The 25301-nt window shown below is 46.7% G+C and overlaps 1 protein-coding gene across 8 annotated transcripts in view; it reads right to left on the reverse strand.

Moving 5' to 3' along the window:
* The window catches only part of HDAC7 (histone deacetylase 7), a 174192-nt gene that overhangs the window by 40330 nt on the left and 108561 nt on the right, over positions 1-25301 (reverse strand). For all 8 annotated transcript variants that reach the window (XR_014544704.1, XM_083599748.1, XM_083599750.1 and 5 more), the window contains 2 exons: positions 12045-12253; positions 10469-10559 (listed from right to left, as the gene is read on the reverse strand). Coding sequence is in view for 7 of the 8 variants with exons in the window: in XM_083599748.1 (XP_083455874.1) it covers positions 10469-10559; positions 12045-12253 (300 nt within the window). In the remaining variant the exon portion in view is untranslated. The remainder of the gene's footprint in view (positions 1-10468; positions 10560-12044; positions 12254-25301) is intronic.

Consider the following 25301-nt stretch of genomic DNA (forward strand, 5'->3'; position numbering starts at 1 on the left):
TCAGGGAGAGTTTGTAGTCCAGCCACATCGGGATGGCCAAAGGTGAACCATCCTATTCTGGTTCTACCTGGAGATGCTATTGACTGGACTCGAGATCTTCTCCTTGCACAGCATGGGCTCCACCACTCAGCAGCAGCTTTGTCCAAACCAATTTCTGCTAACCTCCTTCATTGAATGGCCCCAGCTCGTACCACAATCCCGCCCCCTCCGTATCCTCACCATTCACAAAACTTTCCACCGTGTCTCCCATGACCCCCCCCCCCAAGTAAGAAGCTCCAAAAGTTTTGGCCTTTTCTCAAATGCAAAGCCACCCTGCTCCCTGATTGGCTGTGGGGCCCAGCAGAATAAGGGTCAAGCTCCTCACAGCCCTCAAATGTTCATTGCATGGCTCCAGGTGGTGTGGCCTTGGGGGCAGAAGGGGGGCACTCTGACCTAGAGCTGCAGAGATGCCTACTTTGCGCATCATAATGATCAGAGAGAAGAGTTGCCAGCTGTGTGCAGGAGCTACCCTGCTTTGATCAACACTGCTCAAAGAAGTGCAGGTTTGTGGGAGGCACAGCAAGAGCTGTGCTGCTTCTCTATGAACACCTATGAGAGATCAAGGAGCAGGATGAAAGCACACACTCTCACATGCACCTTAAGAGCACTTTTATGTTATGTAGAATTGCTTGCAGGTTTCCTACAGGCATCGGGTTGGATACTGTGAGAATGAAATGTTGGACTAGAAGGGTCGGACTTTTCTTTATGTTCTTAAGGCAATGATTTCCAAATTTGGGTCCCAGCTGACTACAACTCCCATCATCCCTAGCTAGCAGCAATGCTTGTTTTCTAGAAAAATGGGTGCTGGTACTCATCGTGATGTTGTTACAGTAAGTGCCACAAATTTAACAACAAAAATGAGGTGTCGGCACTGCGTACTCTTGAGTACCGGGGGGGGGGGGGGGGAGCACTGGCTAGCAGGACCAGTGGTCAGAGATGATGGGAGTTGTGGTCCAACAACAGCTGGGGACCTAAGTTTGAGAAACACTTCTTTAAGGGAAAACAGAACTTGGATGAGGCCACCCTTCCTGTGTCTCCCCAAGAACCAGCTTGCTGTTTCCAGTATCAGAACTGTGCTGTGCCATTCTGGGGCACAGCACCACCTCCAAAGTGCTGACACAGCATGGGAAGTGACTGAGAGGAATTCCCAGGCGTGTCTCTCAGCAGACCCAAGAGGTGTGAGTGCAAGCCAGAAAGTAGGCTGCTTCCAGTCACTATAAAACCACCCCAGCAGAGTGCTATGGATGGGCCTTGGGCCAAGGGGCTGAAGTTCACATTCCCCCTAGCCAAGGACTGCCTAGGTCACCGTCTCAGCCTCAGTTCTCTGTGTGTAAAACAGGTGCATTACCGACCCAGCTCACAATGGTGGTTGTGAAATGAGTGGCATGTATGGATTTTGTAAAGTTACATTTTTTAAAAAAAAATCAGTGCAAGATAAGAAATTAGATAAGAAATCTAATCACTAGATAAGAAATTCCATTTACAATAGAGTAAGTCTGCCATCCTCAGCTAAAGACAGGGATTTCAGATTGATATTGTATCCTTTCATCTACCTATACTGTCACTACCAAATGCTTTTTATTAATACAATGTGATGGCGGCAACCCTATGCCAACTCAGTGGGACTTCTTTCTGAGTAGCAACATATAGGATTGGACTCTACAATGTGTATTTTTCTTTCTCTACTATAATTTATGCTGTGTATGATGCACACACACAAACACCAGACCCCCAGGTATATAAATTAAATAAATAAAAATAAAATAGGAGAGTTGTATCTATCCAGGAAGAAACGGGTGCAAGCCAGCCCATTGTTCTAATTTTGAAAAATCTCAGGATCTTATGCAGATCCTATGATCTGCAGGGCTGCTTTGAGTGTTATTATCTGAAAACAACAACAGCTGGGTGTAACTTTCTGAGTCACTCCTTGGTCTGAAAAACATTTGAGATTACAATGTTCAAACGGTGCACAGACCTCAGAAGCTTTCTCTCCTGATGATACTTGGCTACCACAATGCGCATGAAGACGTATTCTAGGAAATGGCGGGAGATGCAGCTGCTCTCCAATTTAGAATCTGTGGGGTTGAACACACTTACAATGCAAGAGCAACACAGCTCACTTGGACCATTAAGCAGTGCATCACATGGGCTGAGACTAACGGAGAAGAAGCTTCAAACAACAGGTGATTTGAAGGAAGGGAAAACAGAGACCCGTGAAACAGGGAAGGTGCAGCTCTAGAGCTGGACGCTAGATGGCAGGAAGGGTTAACATATGGGGACCACTGCCATCAGCAGTATGAGAAATTGGGTGCCCCTGGTTGCTACTGACATGGACCACCTAAATATCTTAGAAACGCGAGAGACCTAAACTAGCTGGCTACTGAGGCAGGGCCATCCACCAGTTTCCTTTCCTGATCAACCACCAAACTCATCCATCTGCTTCCGAATAGTCCTGCCGGTCAACTCACAGCCCCATCTATACACTCACTTCAGCTTATTTTTATTAATTTATTGATTTATTTGATTTATAGACCACCCTTCATCATAAGATCTCCAGGCGGTTCACAGAATAAAATACAGGATATATACAGGAGTGCTGCCCCTCATGGCCTTTTCCACACTACTGGCAACGCACGGCATCCAGTTACACTGACTTACAGCAGGGAGTGGGCTTCATGTGGCCCTTGGATGAAATTTCATGTGAGTGGCAAGGAGCAGAGGAGGGGTAGCAGAAAGAGACAAAATGGAGCGCCAGCATGCAGCCCCTGACAGATCAGCCCTGTCCCCCGGAGAATGCAGCCCTCAAAAGAGAATTACGGGCCAGTCCTTTGAAGGAAGCCAGAAAGTGCATGGGGTGAATTGTTCATTCCACCCACCGGGTGATGTAAAGAAGCTGGAGTCAGACTTACAGGAAGATACAACCAGGCTAAAGATTAAGAAATGCCACTAGCTCCCTACCTTGCCAGCAGCACAACTGTGGAGGTGAATCACCAAGATGTGAGTCATCAAATGGGACGTGTAGTTTGTCCCAGTTAACTCTGATATTCCGTATCAAAAGCAGGGACTGTGGATCCTTGGCCCTCCAGATTTTGTTCAACTCCATCTCCCATCAGCCCCAGCAAGCCTGGTCAAGGATGATGGGAGTTCTAGTCCAGCAGCATCTGGAGTGCCACATGTTCTCTGCTTCTGGGCTAAAGCATTCCTGCAGGTAGGCTCCCAAACCTGCCTAGCAAGGAGATTCCAAAACCCAACCCATGCAGTTTTCTCTGCTACTAGGCTGCTCTTCAGCCTGGTTCACACATTTCTGGAGTGCTGTGGTTGCTTCTTCTTGGGTCTCGATCCTACGCAGTTTGGGAAGCTGGGAATCATGTGGGATGGGTGCAGCACGTGGGTACTACCAATGACAGCAGCTCTGAACCTCCAAACCTGAGAGCCATGATCTACCTCATCCCATGATTCCAGGATTCCTTCTTCACTGGAACATCACAGGAGAAAGCCATGGGAAGTGGCCATTGTGCTATTCCAGGAACACACCAGCAGTGGGCTAAAGTAGTCCAGCAATGGAGTAAATCACCAAATGGGAGAAGCTATAGAATCTCTTGGCTGGGAAGTTTCATGGCACAGTTGGGTAGGCATCTGCCAGGAATGCTTGAGACACAGGATATCCTGTCTCGGGGTAACGAGGGCGAGTTACACAGCTTATTTATTTCCTTGCACTGCTGCGCTTCATGGAGGGCTGCAACACTGCTCAAGTACACACCGTGACACACCCTATTTCACTGAGCATCAGCCTGCCCCATGATTGCTTGTATCGCCTGGACCACCATATGCCACGAGGGAAGTGCAGGCAGGAACACAAAGTGCTCCAGGAAGGTGCTGGCTGAGGTAAGAACAGCAGGTGCCTAGCAGGATGCTGAGCTCTGGTCACCCATTTCTCCTGTGCTCCCAAATTTAACATGTGTCATAGACTAAGCCAGGTCTCCGCAGCCTGGTGCTCTTCGGATGTTCTGGATTATGACACCCATCAGCAGTAGCCAGCATGGCCAATGATCAGTGATGATGGGAGCTGTAGTCTGAAAGAGCTGGCAGGGGGATTATAATTGTTTATGTTATTAAATTTTAAAAAGTTGAATGGAAAATAAGGTTTTATTTTAAAAGGAATGTTAAGAGATTAGGATTTGCTGAATTAATAAGGTGAACTAGAGAACAAGAAGGGGAGGTATGAGGAAGTCAAAGAAACATGTGATTGAAAAACTGTTATTGAAACTGAATTGTTTTTAATATTTTTCTTTTTCTTTTTCTTTTTGTGTTTATATAAAATTGGAAAATCTAATAAATATTTATTTAAAAAAAAAAAAATGAAAGAGCTGGCAGGGACCAGGATGGAGAAGGCTGGGCACCGTCATGTGCACTGTGCTCTTGTATCAAAACTGTGGCTGTAAACTGAGGGGCAGAAGGACACAGCACACTCAGAACCAAAGGCTTTACTTCTCTGGCAGCTCCCAAGTTGAAACAGGAAGCCTTTTATAGGCCTTCTTCCTGTCTAGAACTGCCCAAAGGCCAGCCATGGTGGGCAGGGCCAGTCCTGATCCTTAGAATACTTACTGCCAAGGAAGCGGCTCTAAGCTGTAGTTCCCATAGTTCACCACATGGAGCAGCAGTACACAGAACGAAAGAGTCCTGAATTCTTTCGGCTGCTTTCACACATACAAGGGCCAACCTGGGTCTGTTAATGTGTCATCCAATCCTAGGCACCTGACAGACATTTCTGTATGATACAGCTATTTGGGAAGACATACAATAGACTCATGCTCTGCCTTTTTAAGTGTATATTAAATAGGTAGGTGTGTGCCTAAAAATGCAATGTGTGGTGAGACCCCTAGGTTTCATTTAATCACACTGTGAAGGCAGAAATCACCAAATGGGGGCAGCTGTACTTTAAAGCACCAAAATTAAAATTAAAATAAATCTAGCTGTTTGCATTTGTGCCCTGAACAGTTCTGCTGCTTTCTTTGGCAGAAACAGAAGTATGCCAAATAAGCTGATATTTGCAAATTTTATTTTATTTTTATTTATGTATTAGATTTATATACCACCCTCCATCATAAGATCTTGGGGTGGTTCACAGGGTAAAATACAGGATAAAAATCATGAAAATAAGTAAAAACAAAACAGCAAAACAACCCCATGCCTTCCTACAGACAGATTTATAAGGCTGTAGAATATTAATCAACTAAAGGCCCGGTTGAAGAGAGACGTTTTTGCCTGGCACTTAAAATATATATAATGAAGCATTCCACAATTGGGGAGCCACTATAAAGAAGGCCCATTCTCGTGTTGCCACCCTCTGGACCTGCCTTGGAGGAGGCACACAGAGAAGGGCCTCAGGCGATGAAAGCAGAGTCCAGGACAGTTTACATGGGGAGAGGAGTCCTTCAGGTATTGCAGTCCTCTGCTGTTTAAGGCTTTATAGGTCAAAAGCAACACTTTGAATTTGACCCAGAAACTAATTGGCAGCCAGTGCAGTCGGGCCAAGTTCTGCTAAATTAATGCAAATTTATACGAGTCACTCAATTCAGCTTCTCTTGGTGCTTAAACTGGGTTCCCGAAAGTGACCAAAAAACCTCTGTTAAGTTTTGGAAAGTTTTAGTTTGCAGTGCCATGTACACAGAGTTCCTAACTGCACATGCTGCAAAACGAATCACTTCCAACCAAGTTAGCTCAGCTGGCTACAGCATGATGCTGATAATGCCAAGATTGTGGGTTCGATCCCCGTAGGGGCCAGCTGCATATCCCAGCATTGTAGGGAGTTGGACTAGATTACCCTTGTGGTCCCTTTCCACACTTCAGTTCTTTGATTGTTGGTGTTTTCCCATCAGGACCACAGCACGGGGGGGGGGGGAGGTTTAACCCTTTCCTCCACAGCTATGATCCCAATGACACCCTCTCCCTCCATGCACTGCAATTAGCGATGGGAAAAGGTCCCTTTAGGACCAATGGAAGCTTTCCCCCTGTCACTAATTGCAGTACACAGAGGGGTTGCCATTGCGATTGAAGTTGTGGAGGAAAGGGTTAAATCTCCCCTTTCCCTTTGTTGTGGTCCCAAAGGAAATCACTACTCCTGTTCTTGCTATAAAATAAACAAATATCGCTGTCATGACCGCCAGTGACACATTTAATGCCTGTACTCTCCAGGAGCTCAGCAAAGGTCTGACAAAGTCTACTGTCTGTCTCCCCCACCCCACCCCCCACCTGGAGGTGTTTGGGATTGAATCTGGGATCTTCTGTACACAAAGCATGAAGTCTACCACTGAGCTATGGCCGTTCCCAGGAGCATGAGAATTCATGTGTGCAGGGATCTATGGAGCCTCTGAATTCTGTGCTTTTCTTAATGGTTGCTTAAGGGTGACTGCTGAAGAGACCACTCTTCCCACTGTTTTTAATACCTGCTGCTGAGAAGCAACTTGGTTCAAAACACAATGAGTGTTTTCTTACTGATGATTTTGGGGGAGCAAGTTCACCCTTTCGGCTCCCTCATCACCTTGCTGAAGAAGCTTAGGTCTGACTGGTCCATCTGCATCCCTGACGAATGACGAATGTGCCCAATGGAACATGCTGGTTACATGGAAATGTCCTGCATCTTACAAAACTGCATCTGTTAGTGGCCAAAGGAGGTGGGGGGGCACTCAGCCAGCAAACATTTTTGCATGCCGTGAAGCCTCTTCCAATTTTGTACTGCACTGACACACCCACACCTGTTCCTAGGCAAGCTCTGTGATGCTGGAGTAACACAGCACAGATGGGAGCTATATCTGCCTCACATCATCACTGCAGGCAGCAAACGACTATTGCCAAAGCAGGCAAGTTTCTCAACACTTGTGGGATTTTTGCTCTGTTACAATATCCATACGTTAAAAAAGGTGGGGGGAAGCAGCAGACATCTAGCGCAATGTTCAGGCAGCCTTATCATGACTCCTGCATGCCAGGCAGACAGGAAGAGATGGAATTAGCGATAGGAGGGTCTGAGAAAAACAACACTGGAGGAAAAGGAGGGCGGTTTGCTTATTTTTCATTTCCCCGTTTCCTGGTTTAACCTTCCTCTGCATTTGTAGTTGCAGCTTAACCCCAAGGATTATACAAAGGATCCAAAATTCCCACCCACCTGTAGGAATTTCATATTTCATTAATTCTCTCAATTTTTAAGGGGGTTAATTTTTGAGGTGTTTCACTTCTCCCTGCTTTGGATGTGTACCATGTATGCTTACATTTAAGGGGTTAATGAAAAGGGAAATGGGGTCAGTTAGATCCCAACGCAAGTAAATGAGGAGGGGGACGGAAACCTACATCCAATGTGCTGAGGGTCTCCCCCCCAAAAAAAAACCTCACATAACATTATGTTAAAGCCTTCCGAATTGCCTTGTGATTCTTTTTGACAATTTATGGTATGTCACAATGAAAACAACAAGGAGTAATGTGGTAACTTAAAGAAAGAGTAGCTGCATCCAAACAAAGTCGGTTACACTCAGGTCTCACTGAAGTCAATGTGAAAAGTTGGTCATGTGAAAAGTTGGTTATTCAAATCAATGGTTTCAATGGAAAGTGCAACTAACACCGTCAGGATCCAACCCTGATTGCGCTATTAGCTTTCATAGGCACTAAACCACTGAGCCTCTTGGGCTTGCCAATCAGAAGGTAGGCAATTCAAATCCCCATGATGGGGTGAGCTCCTGTCACTCTGTCCCAGTTTCTGCCAACCCAGCAGTTCGAAAGCACGCCACTGCTAGTAGAAAAATAGGTACCATTGTGGCGGGAAGGTAAATGGCGTTTCCATGCGCTCTTGTTTCCGTCATGGTTTAGTCATGCTGGCCACATGACCTGGAAAGATGTCTGCAGACAAAATGCCAGCCTGAAAGCGTGATGAATGCCGCAACCCCACTGTCAAGTTTGACTGGACTTAACCCTCCAGGGGTCCTTTACCATTTTTTACTTCATAGGCATGAGATACAACTGAGAGTGAATGTAATACTCATGCTTTAAATCTGTTGAGTCTTTATAGTTTCAGTAGATATTGAATTTATGTTTCGCTGTCCGGCAAGAATACTACTGGCCCAGAAATGGAAACAAGAACAAATACCAACGTTGGAGGAATGGAGAACGAAGCTGATGGACTATGCAGAACTTGATAAACTGACTGGGAAGATTAGATATCAATGAGATCAAAAATTCATCGAGGACTGGAGAAAATTAGCAGAATACTGGGAATGTATAAGTGATAACGGAATAACGTTAGTGGCATTTAAAGAAGCTCTGTAACAGAATAAGAAATACTGTAAAAAAGCAAAATATAAGAGGGGGGTAGGTATAAAGGCAATACTAAAATTTGGAAATGTGTATTTTAAAAAAATAGAATTTGAATGATTGGCAGAGAAGCCGAAGGAAGTCAAAAAACCAGAAAGTTTAATGCAAATTGTTAATGTGGTATAAATGTATGGAAAACTAATAAAATATAATTTTAAAAAAAGAATTTATGTTTCGCTGTCAGCACAATAACATCTTTCACATATGGTTAAGGATTTGTGAAAGTTCTCCTTTTACTTCTATGGGTATTTGCACCTTATTACTTACTGGTATTTCGTGTTTGGGGCATTTATCTGCAAAAGAGAATGTTGATTTTATTTTATTTTATTTTATTTTTGCAGGGGGTGGGCAAACTGGATTCATACTATTGTTATGCACCCTGTGTTTATAATTGTATCTGCTACTGAACTAACAGTGTGTTGAGTTTTCATTCAAAAGCATATCAGACGTCTCTCTATGAAGACATCAATCAGGGTTATGCATCCATTGTGCATTCTTATTTGCAAATAACTGTTCCCTGTCTGATGCATCCATTTCTTCACACAGACATTCAATAATATGATTTTTAAACATATTGCCATATCTACAGTTATACACAACAGGAAATATGAACTTTTCACAGAAGAAATAATAATAATTTAAGAAATGATAGCTATTGAAAGCATCTCTATATATTATTCCCAAGTTTATCTAGAGTCAAATATTGCAAACAATTCTCAAGACATGAATTTTTGTTTACAAATTTAAACCATTTTCCCTTTGTGTCTGCAATAAATCCAGAATGTTTATATCTCTAAACCAACATTCCTATACACCCTTACTGGGGAATTAAGTCTTACTGAACTCAGGGCTCCTCCACACTTTTGCTTGCTCCTTGCCTTGAAAGCATTGGGTCCCAGTGGTTTTCTCAGTGTCCCAGTTTCTAAGCCTGGGTCCAAGTGGTTTTGCATTTGCCCCACAGCATTCCCCTGAAAAATATGCTCTTTATTGCTGAAGCAGAATGAACGGCAATCTGCAGAAAAATTGGTTGCCATTTGTTCCAATTCAGCAGTAAAGAGTGTGTTTTTTTCTGGGGGAAAGCAGCATGACAAACAGAAGTGTGGACGAGCCCTTAGTATAGTTTATTTTACAGTAGACATGTACAGGATTGCACTGTAAATGTGGGACCAGGTTCCCACCTTGAGTACCAATGGAGAATAATCCATTAGGGCAAATGGGGCACTGTCCCACCAATGGCTAGATTCTTGGCTGGAGTTGCCTTCAAAATTCATATAACCTATTCTTTAAAAAAATGTATGGGCTGACAGTTTGTTTCCAGAGCCCATTCAAGGCACTCACATTAGTGTTCAAAGTCCAAAGTGACTTCAGCCCCAAATATCTGAAAGGCTGCCTCCTTTCCTACAGATCCTCCTGGGGGTTAAGCTCACCAGAGAAGACCCGCTTGGTCGTTGCACCTCCCAAAGAAGTTTGGGATGTGAGGTGGGAGAGGGCATGTTTTAATGGTAGCCCCTAAGCTGTGGAATTCCCTCCCCACAGAGGTACGTCTGGCTTCTTCAGTGAATGCTGCAGACCTCTTCACCCTACCCTTTCAAGACCTGAGATGTGCGTCTTCAGGGCTCACCCTGTTCCTGTAAACCATTTAAACTTTCTTAATTGTTGCAACCTACTCTGGGACCAGCTGGTGAAGGGCAGGTAATAAATGCAACAGCAGCATCAGCAAAAGCCTCGTTTTGCCCTCAGCCAGTCGCCACCTTCTTACTTACGACCAATCTCGGGGGCAGCACTGGCTGCCAGCTTCCTCCTTGCCCCTTGTGGAACTGAGCCGGGAGGACAAACCGAGAATCAGTTGGCTCTGCCTGTGATTGGCTCTGGCTCTGGATCCACCCTGTGCTTGGCCTACCGGCCTCTTGCCCTACCAGTCCAATGGGTGCCAGTTGCCATTGCTAGACACAACATGTCACATAGCAGGTAGAAAAGAGTAAGTGACACAAGATTATAGAACAGCAAGGAAGGAACCGTGGGCACTCCAGTCAGGGGGACGTGGGGGAAGGAGAAAGTGAGTGGCTCTTACTGCGTTTGCTTTTGTCTTTATTTAAGAGCAGCCGCAGCTCCTGTTCCTGCTTCCCAGGCACGGGGTCCTGAGGCGGTGGCTCCATCGACACCTGCAAATGCAGAGAAGACGAGGTTTGATGAGCATATCAAGGATGGAGTCCAAGGGAGGGGCCATGAACCAGAGGAAGAGCATGTGCTTTGCATGCAGAAGGTCCCTGGCTCAATCCTCAGCATCACCAGGTAGGGCTGGACATGTGCCCTGCCAGAGACCTTGGAGAGGTGCTGCCAGCCAGTGGAGGCAACCCTGAGCCCAATGGACCAATTTCCTGGCTCGGCAGAAGGCAGCCTCCTGTGTTCGTATGAGTCAATAACCTCTTCAGGAAGAAAGCTTTGTGTGAAATGACCCACCTGGAGTCTGACACCCAAGTCTGAGACACCTCGGTTCCCAGCACCAGGGATCAATGGCACACCCACAGCGGGAGACTGCTGAGGAGGCAAGATGGTCCCCCACTGTAAGTGTGATCTCAGGCATTAGTTGTGACTCAAAACACTCCAGGGCTCCAAAGGAGCATGAAGCGTCCAAACTCCTTCCCTCTGCCAACCCGACTCACTTTCAGGGACTGCGGCCAAGGCAGACCCAACCTACAGGCCTATGTGTCTGCTGAGTCTGGATCTTTCTACCCTAAATGGCACCTGCTCTTCAGGATCTCCTTCTACTTGTTTCTTTAACGGGAATACCAGGGACTGATCCTGGTACTGCAGCTGAAGCATGCACTCTGCCCCTGGTGACTGGACCCATGCTCCCTTCAGGTTCCTGTCTTTCAATCTATTACCCCCTTTCATTGCTCCCCTCCCTTCCAGTTCCTATATGCAATTAGGTCATCCCACTCACCTGCCATTGCCTTGTTAACCCCTTCTCTTCCTGTCCTCACACCCTGTCTGGGGTGACACCCTGTCTGGGGTGACTGTCTCCCATCTGACATTCCTCACAGAAGCTGAGCTTTGCCAACATGCTACTGCTGGCACCTTCTCCATCCATGGCAAAAAATGCCCACCAACACTTCACATCATTTGGGGAAGGAAGGTCACAGACAACCACCAGATGACAGGGCTCCAGTTGCCAACGTTCGATGTTACAAAATTTGCTTTGGGTATATATAACCTGAGGAAACTGCATGCCCTGTCTGTGGAAGCAAGTGAGCAGATGAGGCAGGCTAGAGAACTTGGTGGCCCCTTGATCAGATGGAAGAGCAGCAGTTCCTGGGATTATGGAGAGTCCCCTATAGCACCACAGTTCTTTCATAGAATTGTAGAGCTGGAAGGGGCCCTCAAGGGTCATCCAGTCCAACCCCCTGCAATGTCGGAGGCATGGCTCAATAACACAGGTAGTCTTTGGCTGGATGGGAGAAGTCCATACACTTGAAACAATGTTTCCTAACAATGTTTGCTACAGAAGTGCAAAAGGAGCAGTTCTGCCAAAGAAGCCCCATGAGAAGCATCAGGAAGGCAACTGAGGCAAAGCTGACTCTTGGGGCAGTATATGTATGCATCACCTTCTTCCCTCACCCAACCCTGAGAAAGTGCAGGATACTGACCCGCAGGTGCTGGTGGCTGAGTTGCTCCACTTGCTGGTACTCCAGTCGGGGGTGCAAACTAGCCAGGAAGAGCTGGTGTTGCAGCTGCTGCGTCTGCTTCAAGGCCAGTAAGGCAGTGTCAGGGCCAGGTTTGGCGAGACGCTGTCCAATCCGCAGGTCCATGGGGATGGTCTGGGGGACCCGCAAGGAGACGCAGAGCTTCACAGCGGCTGTGGAAATGACAGGAAAATGCACTGATCAGTATGTGCCCATCACAGATTCTATTAGGTTTTGCCGTTTGTGCCACTTTGAGCTTTTACTCAACTTAGCTGTATGCCTTAGATAAACTTTTCCCCAGCCTGGTGCCATTCAGATGTGGTTGGACTACAACTCCCATCATCCCCAGCCAGGAAGTTGCAGTCCAACAGCACCTGCGGCCCCAAGGTTGAAGCACGCTGTTTCAAAGCAGTGGCTTGCAATCGGAGTTCCAAGGAGCGGTGGCATTTCCAGGAAGCCCCGCAAAGCTTCCTCAGTGAAAAGTTCTGGAATGTTGAACAGGCTTCTCCAAAAGACAGCTGGCTCACATCTACCAGTAATCACTTTCAATGCCCACCACAAAATAGTGGTTAGCCTTCTGGAGCAAACTTCTCCAACCTGGCACCCTCCAGATGTGTCCCATCAGCCCCACCCAGGGCAGCAAATAGTCAGGAACGATGGGAGTTGCAGTTCAACACCTTCCGGCACGCCAGGAGGTTTATATGTATTTAACATGTTTATTCCCCACCTTTCCACTGCAAGGTATTCAAGGTGACTAACAGTGCAAAATAAAGCAATTGCCAAATACTATCAAATACACTAACACAGGCATGTCCAACTTCCAAGAGACTGCAATCTACTCCCAGTATAAAAAACTGGCAGTGACCTACCCATTGTCACTGGAGGAACAAGGAGCATGCGCGAGGTGTGTGTGTGGAAGGAGGTGGCTAACTGGATGTGGGAGGGGGGAGTTTAAGGGGGGGAGGGAAAGGAGGCAAAAGTTCTCTCTCTGAGGAGCCAGTCAGCTTACCGTATCTCCCCCGGCTCAAGCGCCTGCCCCCCCACCCTCCTTCCCTCCCATTGCCAAAGGGACCAAGGACCCCAGTGAAGGCTGGGCTGGGCGACATTCCTTGCACTTGCCACCCGGCCTGGCCTTCCCTGCTGCGGCAATGGAGGGACCCAGCGCTGGGGGGTGGCAATATTCCTTGCCCACTTTATCTAATCCCACCATTGACCAGGATCACACCCACGATCGGCCGGTTGGACATGTCTGCACTAACACATCTGGCAGGCCATCTAGTCGAGGGGTGGAGCATCTCTCTCATCAACTGTTCACCAGAGAGCATTTGGCCCTTCAGATGCTGCTGAGCTACAGCTCCCATCACCCTGGGCCATTGGCCATGTTTGCTAGGGCTGATGAGAGTTGTAGAGCAGCTTCATCTGGAGGGCCACAGGTTCCCCACTCCTGAGCTAGGGCATTAAGGGACTTGGAGAACATGCAAAGTGCCCAGTGGCAGCTCCTTCTGCAAGAAGATCTGCTGGAAGGTGATCAAAGCAGAGGTGGAAATGTCTGAGCAGAGAGGTAGGTTTGCCAACATGCAAAAACTGTCCATGTACTTGTAAGCATGAAAGTTCAATGGTTGCAATTGCGTTTCAAAGTTTGAATAGCTATAAGGCCTTGATGCTATTTGCATTTGTCCAGTGTTTCTGCTTTTTGAACCAGAAAATGGTGCTCATGAGCTTTAACTTAACCCCCCCCCCCAAATTTAAGTATATGGAGATAATTAAAGGTAAAACCTGAGCAGAGTTCCTAAGAATTAAATATATGTCTGTTTCCATGAAAAATAGCTTTTCATGTATGACTGAGTATCTGGGTGTGTCTGGTCCCCCCCATTGCTGCCCCCCCCTACTGCCAGCTTTCCACTGGGGGGATGTGGCCCTCAGCACTCCCTCCAAAAGGGGTCCCTTCCCCTAAACTAGTCCTGCCCCCTCCTTGATGAAGGAAATTCAGAGCTGGACCATCTCTAACAGATGGATGTCCAGCCTCCACATAAATCCCTCCAGCAACAGACCCACCACCAGCAAACAGGCAGTAATGCCAGAGAGATGACGTTATGATTCCCCAAAAGCCCTTGGGAACAAAATGGTATTCACTGAGTGTCTAAAGGATAGTGATGTAGTTGCCAAATGAAGTTCTCTGGGGACCCACTCTATTCCACAATCAGGTCACTGCCGTAGGAGGCCATTTCCTCAGTAGCCCCCACCCAACACCCAAAGGTGGCAGCACCCAGAGCAGGCCCTCAGCTGATGTCCACAATGAAGGGGCAGGTTTGTTCCTGCTGCAGAAGAGACATGCAGTGTAAGGCAAAGAGATGCGTAACTGGCAGAGAGAAGATGCAGGTGGGGAGGGAAGCATGACCAGGAGCCTGCAAGGGAGAGCAAAGAGCCCTCCTGGCCACAGAAGAACATCTGGTACCAGAAAGACCAGACCCCGTGGCAGACGCTGCCTTTCCCAAACAAAACTGCCTCTGGCCAGCTTGGAACACCAGCTGAAAGGAGACTTAGAAATCTATCTGACAGCTAGCCAGTCAGTCAAAGCAGCCACATTGAGGACTAGAATCATTGTGCATTGTTTCCGCTTCAGTTAACTCCAAGTAACAGAATAATCCATGCTGCAATTCTGTTTCCATGCAAAATTCAATGTAATCCAGATCCCAAAGCCATTCTAGTGGCGCTGATCCACTGAAAACCAGTTGTGCTCAAATTCCAATGAAATCAACAAGAGGCTTGGTTTGGGCAAGAGACTAGCCTCATTAATTTAAAACCTCCTTTAAAAAACTAAACAAAAACCAAAACCAGGGCAGTTGGCTGCATTTAGAGTCAAGTACATTCTGTGCATGTTTGAATGTATCATGCCACAGAATATTCAATATTTGGCGCAGAAGACAGCATCCTGGAAGCCTCTGCTTTCATTTTAAAATCTAGCCTTCGCAGGTGTGGAGATCGTTCAGGAAGAGTTGCACACCTTGACTGGTGCTAACTTCCAATTCAGCAGGTAGCTGGACAGGAGTGAGTGATATATATCATTCCCTGTCCCCTCCCAGGTTATCTGCGTATTAGTTTCATTTTGGCATGAACAGGCATTTTCCGGGGGCAGAATCTGTGTCGGTTTGGCACAGACTGTGGATTGTGGGTGGCAGTGAAGAGACGGCAGAGTGTACTTAGCCCTGGTTATGCTGCGCTTCTTTATAGAAACTCCCAACTAGCTATCAGGCAGCCTCAAAAGGAAGCCAGCTTAAGATTCCACCCCAGAAAAACAAAACCACTAATCGCATCCTCTCCCTCCAGACACTTACGAACAAGCCCACCAAAACCACCCTGACAGCTAGCGAATGGCTTGCTTTTGTAGCATCTAACATGATCTGACATTTTTTGGTGTTAAACTGATCCTTGGGAGGAGAGCCAATATGAAAACACACACACACACACACACACACACACACACACACCCCAACCACCTCCAGTTGGATCAGAATAGGAGAAGCAGGCAATAGGGCACTTGCAGGAAGGGAAGCAGGAACACCCCAGCCCTGCCCTGCCCAAGAAGCAGAGCTGTCTTTGTTAACTTATTCCAAACTTCCTTCCGTGTGTCAGACCAACAGGATAAATAGACTTAGAAAAGTGGAACACGAGAAATGAATATAGGAAAGGCTTCCACAAAACCAGCCATCCACAAAGTGGGTTGCCTGCTGCATCTCTGCATGAGTCACTGATCCAGCACAGCCGATTTCCAATCCAGAGGAGGAAGGTTCCCAACAGTGACTCATGCAGAAACACAACAAGCTGCAACTCTGAGAAGCAGCGGGGCAGGTGACAAATCCTACATCTTGTTCTAGGGCAGAGGACAGGCTTAGTTCCCCACCCCAAAAACAGTATCCCAGAGTTTGATTTTCTCCCCTGAATGGATGCTATTCATTTGTATGAGGGAAAACAAAACACTAGCTCACATATCATAGAATTGTAGAGTTGGAAGGGACTCTGAGGGTCATCTAGTCCAACCCCTGCAGTGCAGATGGCCATCTCCTTTGCTTGCCTGTTTTCTGATGGCTGCACACTGTGGTTAATCTGTAGAGAAACATGCTTTTGCCTTTGCTCCTCTGCCATCCATCCTCTACCTCGCTGCCTTCTGCCAAATCACACCATTGGCTCATCTTGCCCTCAATGTTGTCCACACGGCAGGCCCTCTCTCCTGGTCTTAACTGGGGATGGAACCTGGGACCTTCTGCATGCAATGCACACACTCTGCTCTTGAGCCACAGATCTTCCTTTGTGGAGATCAGTAGCAGAAGTTTCTGAACCATCTCAGATAGCAGGAGTTCTGGGGCCAGATGAGGCAGGGTCAGCAAATTTTTTCAGCAGGGGGCCAGTCCACTGTCCCTCAGACCTTGTGGGGGGCCGGACTATATTTGGGGGGGGGGGAATGAATGAATTGCTATGCCCCACAAATAACCCAGAGACGCATTTTAAATAAAAGGACACATTCTACTCATGTAAAAACACGCTGATTCCTGGACCGTCTGCGGGCTGGATTGAGAAGGTGATTGGGCCGGATCTGGCCCCCGGGCCTTAGTTTGCCTACCCATGAGGCAGATGGAAGAATAGGCTCACTTAAGTAAGTCCAACAGGCAGCTTCATGCGCATCCAGAAAGCAGCAGAGGAGAAGACTGGGTCAGGATCCTGGTAGCAAGAGACACTGCCTCCAAATGGGCTGCAACTGTGGCCTCTTCTTCCAAAGGCCAACCTGGGCAGCCTCCTGAGGTCAAGTCCCTGGGGAAGGTCACATTTGCTCATTATTTCAGCCCTGAATTCAGCTTGGCCCAAAGCACTTCTTGCTTGCTAGTTTATTTACTTTTAATGCTCTGCCAGGGTCTCATTAACCAGACCCTGCTGAGAGTGCTGTGACATTCTCAGATTAATGGTGCCCTCTGCCAGCTGCTATTAGCAGCTTCCATTGCCACCCCGATGCCCATCAAGCCTGCGAATGGATGTTTTCTAAGCACTGATAAAAAACGCGGCCAAACATTTGTGCCTCATGAGAGTTGCTGCAGCATTTAAATCATTGCCAGCACATCATAATGTCGCAGGATCAAAATCTCACAGGGTCTTCAAGAGAACAGACAAGTCGACAAGGAAGCCATCCTAGGAACACTTTCTTAGTGGCAAGTGCCACTGAAGTCAATGGGACCTACTTCCCACCCACCCTTTTTTTCCAATGGGACCTGCTTCTGAGAAGACAAGGCATAGGGTTGCCCTGCCGGTGATCTGGCATAGCAACAGGGTTTGGATGCAGGTGCCAGCATCCTTCTCACCAGCCAGAGAAACTAGAAAGTCAGCAAGAAGAGTTCTGCTAGTTCTCCCTGACAAGTTTTCTATGGCAAACACCCCTTTTCCATAAAGGCCCATGCTTGCCTGAAATAGCACTGTACAGGAAAGGCTTTGCCATTTGCTAAACATATAAACTGTCCTGGGCTCACCCCATGGGCAAAAAAGTCACCGTTGGTTTTTGGGAATTAAGAGAAGCACCATCCCTGGAGCGCAGGAACACAAACTTCTACCTCTTTCATCTCCCAATCTTTCCCAACAACTGTTACGCAGATGACTTCTTTCGTCAGGTATGTGCTTCTATTTTGCTGAGCTGGATGCTGCCGTGGGTGGTTTAATGAGGCATTATCGCCCTCCCACAGATTCTCCCAACAACAGCTGCTGCCCCAAGGCCAGGGCCGGGCAGCCGGGTATACATAATCTCTGGAAGCAAGTCAGATTTCTGGAAGTCCATTTTACTTCCCTACTGTCTTTTCTCGGGGCATCATGCCATGTGGAGGCAGCAGCAGCAGCAGCAAAGCCTCTCCTGCTCCCACTTCTGTGTATTCTGTGTGATCTTTCTTTCTTTCTAAAAAAACTAAGTTTCTAAGGCCCTAAGGCCATAGGAAAGAGTATGAGAAAATGTCTGCAGTGCCTGGGAAAAGACTCATAAAGCACACCACGCTGCCTGCAGGTGTGGGGGGCTTCGGTGACCCAAATTCATCTCCACACCTGTTTCCCTGGCTATGAATGGTCCTTCTGTAGGAGTTTTTCAGGAAAGTGTGCCTTACTTCTGTGGAATACAAGAACTGCCTTCTGCATTTTCTCCTGACATCTGGAATTCAGAGGCATACTACCTCCAAACATGGATGCTCTGCTTTAGCATGAATTTTTCTAAACCGGAGGTGGGGAAGCTGATGTCCTCTGGATGCTGAAAGACTACAGTTCCCTTCATCCCTGACCCATCATGCTGGCTGCTGGGGTTAGTGCAAGTTGGGAGTCCAATAACACCTGGACAGTCACAGGTCATCTCAATTGAAATATGTGGCTACCCAAGAGTTCTGCTTGGTTCTGCTTCCACCATCCAGGTAGCGCTCATTTCTGGAGTGGGCCATTAGATAAAAGCCATTGCTTGGGCATGGGCAACTTGCAGCCCTTGGCTGATTTCATGCAGATTGGGGAGCATGGGCGATGCAACAGCAAAGGGGTGGCACAGAGAGAGAGGGAAGATGGTGAAGTTCCATGTTTCCCCCCTCTGGTCCCTCCCCCTTTTGACCCTGGACCCCCCTGTCTCTAGCCGCTGTCCACCACAGGCTCCACCCACTGGGATTCAAACAGAGCTGGATATAGGGCAGCATGACCACTTCCCTTGTACTGGGTGTTGGGCTGAGGGGGTGCCACAGGGTGCCACAACTATGATGCAGTGAACTGAGCAGAATGGAAGCCAAGAGGCAGGGGCGGGTTTGTTTGCCAGATTTTGCCCTCTCACACGGAAAAAGGCCTGGCCCCCAAATTGTGGGGCTGTGGCTTTGGCAGCAGGACAGACGCTGTCAAAAAGGGCTGAGCCCAAAGCCTTGGCAAGAGCCCGAGCAAGGGAGGCTTCTGCCTAGAGCGCTACCTTGCCTAGTCGGGGAGAGAAGAGCCAAGCACCTTGGGAAAGGGAAAGGGAGACGTCGCTTCCCCCTGGAGGATGCAATGGGTTCTGACTGCAAGCTGATTACATCAGCACAGGGAGGATGCGGCAGCAGTGCCAAGGGAAGCAGAACAAAGATCAAAGGCAAAACAAGTGCCTCTGTCCTATTAACGGCCATTTGCATAAGTAGGGGTGGATCTCCCAACTGGTTGGGCTGGAAGTTCACTCTGGGCTGGATGCAGCAAGGCAGCTTGTTCAAAAGGCGCACCAGCCCCACTGCAAGAACACATCTCTCTGTGTGAGAGAGAATGTGCCCCTTGCTCTGCACCAGGTGTGGGGAACCCCTGGCCAAACCACAACTCCCACCACCTCTAGCTTCTGCAGGAGCTGATGTGAGTTCAGCAATACCTGGAGGAGCAAAGGTATTTGTGAACATGTGCACCGTCAATGTGCCATCTTATGCTCACATCAGAGACTTATGGCACCCAACACTAAGCCATCACGGTGGGGGAGAGGGCTGTGTCAGCCATTTGTTGTGCTACTGAGTCTTTTCAGAGCCTTTAAGGGTTAGAGTTTCTATATTCATGTTCTACAGGCTCTCTTTAAGAGTTTAAGCAAAATTGCCTGGCTAAACTCAAACGATCTTACCATACTTTTAATGCTTTTTGTTTATTGTCACCCTTGTCTGCTTTGTCATTTTAATGTTTATAAAGGTTTCAGCTGATTTTTATTATTGCTTCTTGTACACTGCTTTGGTATTTGTTTAATTGAAAGCTTTTAAATCCGTAAGTTAACAGAAAAGAAATGGAATGGTTTGGACCAGGGCACTGCATGTTCCACAACCCCACTCCAGCAAGTAATACAGCATTTATTTGCTTATACAACTGCCTTTCTGGGGAAGCTCTCCCAATACAGCATATTGTCATTAAATACACATAAAATGCACACCAGCACACGAAACAAATAAAACCTAGGAACAGAAACACACAGAAGTCCGGCTTGCCAGGATGCAAGAAGAGCCCTGCTGGGTCAGGCCAATGGCCCTTCTGTTCTCCCAAGGGCCAACCAGATGAGGTGCCTTCCCTGCGTAGAGCATGGTGCTGATAATGCCAAGGTTGCAGAGTCAATCCTGGTGCGGCACAGCTGCCTATTCCTGCAGGGCATCATAACTAGATGATCTTCAGGGACCTGTCCAACTCTACAGTTCTCTGATTCTATGTCTATGGGAGAAGGATGGACCATAGCCCATCTTCTTAGGTTCTGCTGTGTTGGACACTTGTGCAATTTTGTCACTTGGCCAAAGACTCTGAAGTGCTGGGGCTAAATGAGTTTCTTGGGGGAAGGAACCAGGGACATGAGGGGTCACCATCCTGTCCCTGCTGCTTCTGAACCTCGACTGTTCTGGAAGGCAGGCTTGAGAAGATGGTCTCTGAAGATGAGCTCAAGGCCCGGTAGGCTCATAAGGTTGTAGGCAGTCTTTCAAAAAAATAATAATAATTTAATAATAATTTTAAATTTTAATAATTTAAAAAATGCTCCAAACTGTTGCAGGCATAAAGCAGAGCTATAGCTATGGGGGAGGGGGGAGCTGTTTTTTTTTTTTGTTTTTTTTTGCCCTGGGAAGCCTCCAGAGGGGTGCCATCGAGGCTCCCAGCCCCCCCCTCTCTCTGTGTGTACACAAATGCATGTGTGGTGAGTGTGCCCAACCTGGGTGAAATGGGGCTCACATCCTGCCTCAACAAACACCATCCACCAAGGATCATGGAGATACCTGGCTGTAGCATTTGACAGCTCTGCGTGCCTTTCACTCTCCCTGGTCACTGCCAGACAACCTGTGCTTTGAGCAGAGTGGATTTGATTTAAATCATGATTTAAATCACTAGTCAGTAAGATTTGATTTAAATATTTTTTTTACAGAAAGACTCATTGTTGAGGGTATAATTTTAATATTTACAACAAGACAAAGGTTTCATTTTAGGAATAATAAATTTTCAGAGTAGTTTTGCTTCTACATTCAGGTGCCTATTCTGTACAGTTAAGGGTGAGTGCAGTTGTTGAGAGCCAGTGGGATTGGGAAGAGCTTGCCAGCCCTGAAGTGCCTTCAAGCACTTGCCTCAAGTCTGAGTTGAACACACATGCACAATCATTACACAAAGATCCCAAGACTTGCGGAGTACTGTATTCTGCGCACAAGGTTGCACTTTCATTTTTACTGCTTCACACTTAAGCTACTTGTGCAGATCTATTCCACTCCAAACAATCTATTCATTGAACCTCTTCGAACTTAGCATTTAAGGGGTTGATTCTGTTGTATGTAAATTTGCAAAGGAACGATGGGATTAAGGGTTTTTTCCTCAACTCTGTATTTTTATTTTATAACATTTTTTTCCTGTGAAGAAAAGGCATGCTATCTCTGTAGACACAAATTTACACTTTTAAGAACTGCAAAAACAAGCATCTGTGATAATCTCATTAGAAAAACTGCCCCAAATAATCTTACAGAAACCTCTCGAAGAGCATGACATTGTGAATGGATTAATGAAATTCAGTTACCAAACAAACAAACATTGCATATAAAGCCTCATGCTACATAATTTTTTTAAAATCCTTATTTCCTGATGAATAGCCTTTGGACTATAATGTAAAAATAGAAAACTATCTTTAGAAAGATGTTTCCTCCAAAAGCATTTTAAGAAATCCGATTTAAATCAACAAAATCCAATTTAAATCAACAAAATCCAATTTAAAATTTAAAAATCTGATTATTATTTTTATGAAAAAATCAATCATTGATTTTTATCCACCCTGGCTTTGAGCTCCCAACCTGGATGATTAGATGATTACCAGCTATTTGCTGAGCATTCACTCTTAGATGCTTGCAGGGAGGTTAGAGGACGTTGCATCTAGCAAACATTATTCCACACTTTCCAGTGCATTTTTCCTGTTACTTTGCCTGTTACAAAACACTCAGGGGTGGTTGGATGGGTCTGCTGTGCAGCAGCTCCAAATCCAAAATCAGCCACAATTGGATGTATGCTGTCCCTTTCGATACCTTCCTGCAACATCTCTGCTTCATGCTGCAGCCAAGACCAACAAAATGACCATGCTGGCTGGGGCTGATGCCAGTTGTGGTCTAAAACATCTGGAGGGCACCAGGTTGGCGATGGCTGCTCTAGGCAAAGTGACAAATCCTTGTATGTAAGGTTGCCAGCTCCCCTTCCCCCATTTTACTGGCACATATTCCTGACCCTTTAACAAAAGCTCAACAAGCAGATGTTAGAAGGTGATCATGTTTATCTCTATTCTGTGAAAATATCCCCCTGCTGTTATCTCTACGTTGAGCTCCTGCAAAAGATACAGGAACAAGCCAAGCCTCGCCCCGCCCCCCTGCCCCGGCCAGTTGGCAGCAGAACTGGCAAGGAACAAAGGCAGAAGCAAAAAAACCGGTTGGCTAAGTTTTAATGGTAAAGGATCAAAGGCATTATCCTTTATGAAAAGGGAAAAGATGCCAGCCAAGTTCCCTGGTTCAGTTTCCTTATAGCCTGCCTACCTGAAGGTTGGCAAGGCGGCCAGCTGATTTTAATCGCACCCAGCAAAGTGCTCCCACTTTTCAGTCTATTCCAACCTTTCCAGTCTAACTGGCAAAGTTGAGGGGAAACTGCCAGCATCCTGAGGCCAGAGGCGTAAGGTGATCTGCATGGGCAGAACAAGTGGGCAGGGATTTATGACCGGAGCAAGGCAGGGTAAGTGGGTGGGCGGGCGGTGGATCACAAGCCAACCAATCCTGCCCAACTGGAGATCTCTGCAGGGCCCAAAGAGTTTAGGGTTGTCAGCTTCTGTACTGTACTCTGCTCCTGTGTCTTTAACCACAGGCTGGCTTGAAAACTTCAGGAGGTAAGAACTGCTCGTCAGACACACATTCCTCCACCCTTCCATTCCATGTGATGAAAAGCTTCACCAGCCAAATTCTGAACATTAAGGTGCTGTTTCTAAAGACACAGGAACAGGCCAGGACAGCTGGCAGTCCTTACAATAGTTTTAGATTAATCTGGGCTTGTACAGCTTGTGGATCCATCAAGTCAAAATCAGCCAATAGCCACCCACTGTGTGGCCCAATAATAATATATTTTGGGGGTTTTTTGGAGCATGCATAGGAATTGCAAAAGTATGTGGGCTGTTATCAAGTGTCCAGAAAGCCATAATACTGTATGCAGCTAGTGAGCTGCCATCAGCTTGGGGTGGAGAGCTGTTTAGCTGAGCAACCCGGGATCAGGTACTTCACTTTAGAAAGCCATTGATAAATCTGCATACATCAAGGAACCTAGGAAAGAGCAGGAGGATGAGGTGCTTGTTTGCTACGCTGTCTATGCCAACTTATTGTATGCACATGCCCCATAAAGGTAGTACATGAGACCACTCTGTGCTCATCCCTGCTTACAGGAAAACTGGGGAGGAAGCAGGCACAGCAGGTATGTTCCGAACTTAGGCTGACTGTGAGAAGTCACTTGTTGCATTGGATTGATTTCACAACTGTTGGCACCTAAGGATGTGAGCAGGGCACCTGGAATGTTCCAGCCAACCCCTCAAGAACCTGACCCAGGTTCCTGCTGGCTGCTGGTCTTTGCTAGTTAGGATTGGATGGCTGGGGTGATCCAGGATGATCAGTGCCTCGCTTCATTTGGGGAGCAGGGGCAAGGGCGGGCAGCAGCTAACTCCTTCCCATTTGAAGGAGAAATTTGTGAGATCTTCAGTAGTCATCCATCCATCCAAAGCAATAATTGGGCTCCCTTGATCTGAACAATTACTGGGCAATCTCTAATGTAACAATTCTGGGCAGGTGATTTGATTATGTGGTGGCAAGTACAACTCCAGACATGTCTGAATGAAACGAGTTGTTCAGATTCTTATCAGTTTGGCTTCAGGCCCAGTTTTGGTACTGAAGCTGCCTTAACTACCCTGGTGGAGGAAAGACAGACAGGGAGAACATTGCCCTGTTGATCTTCCCAGGTCCTCTGGGCTGCTTTTGATGCCACTGAATGCAGTCTCCTTCTAGGCTCTCTGGTTAGATTAGGTGTTGGGGGGGTGACATTACCCAGGAAAGTAAAAAGCTCCTTTACTCTACCATTAGGCCACCTAGCTTAGGACTGCTCATGCCAGGTGTGGGGAACCTTTGGTCCTCCAAATGTTGCTGAATGACAACTCCCATCAGCCCCAATCAGCAAGACTAAGGATTATGGGAGCTGTAGTTCAGCAACATCTGGAGGGCCAAAGGTTCCCCATGCCTTGTTCACACTGACAGCCAACAACTCTTGGGGGTTTCAGATGGGAAAGTCCCTACCTCACCTGGTGATGGTGGGATCTTCTGCAGTGGCTTTGACTCCTGTCTGCCAAGCCTGACCCCAGAAGCGGTACTGGGGAAACTGGTGCTGTCACATGGGACTGTCCTGGGGGTTAGGTACTCCTGGTTTGAATTCTAAACCCCTAAAAAGGCTTCATCCAGTATAAGTCTGGGCACTCCTCCTCCCACCAGAAACCAGCTCACATGGTGCTTTTGGTTCTTTGAAGGAGGCTTTGCTCTGAGTACCTGCACTGAAGTTACACTGGCAGAAGCAGCGAGCAAAGCTGTCACAAGCAGTTATAGATGAATCTGTCTATTTGTGTTCTACATCACTTCTGCATGTTTTTACTCGTGGTTCAGTGCTGTTCCATTTGCGCATTAATAGTATGTAAATAAACATTTTCTTTTTCTTTTCTGCTGTTTCTTTTCTGCTTTATTGTTCATCAACACATCTGTACAACACAAACGTTCATTCATTATTATCCATAAATCAAAATTGTCAAACATCACACCAACACCAACAAAAAAGCTACAAACTCTCTGACATTAAATTTTCTTTATCAACCTATGACTTCCTGTCCTTTCCACATTTCTTCTGTCACAATAGCTATTTAAATCCTTGCTTCAGCACTTTTAAACTGCCAAGAGCCGCATCAAAACATTTGCAGAAGTATGAAATCTGCTGGATGACTTAAGTTTAAAGCTGCACATCAGAGGTGCAGATGAGGTTATTTCATATAGATATATACAAAGATGGGATTCTTCCAGCCTGCCTATTCTCAACATGGACCTTATGAAATCTCGCCTCCCTTAAGATGCCTGATTTGAATAGCTCACTCCCTGTTTTATTCTGGCTAACATTTGCATTTGTGTGGGGAGGTTGCAGAGGTTTGTAAAATTTTAAGATTAA

Source organism: Podarcis filfolensis (assembly GCF_964270895.1).
Source record: "Podarcis filfolensis genome assembly, chromosome: 2".
Taxonomy (NCBI): domain Eukaryota; kingdom Metazoa; phylum Chordata; class Lepidosauria; order Squamata; family Lacertidae; genus Podarcis; species Podarcis filfolensis.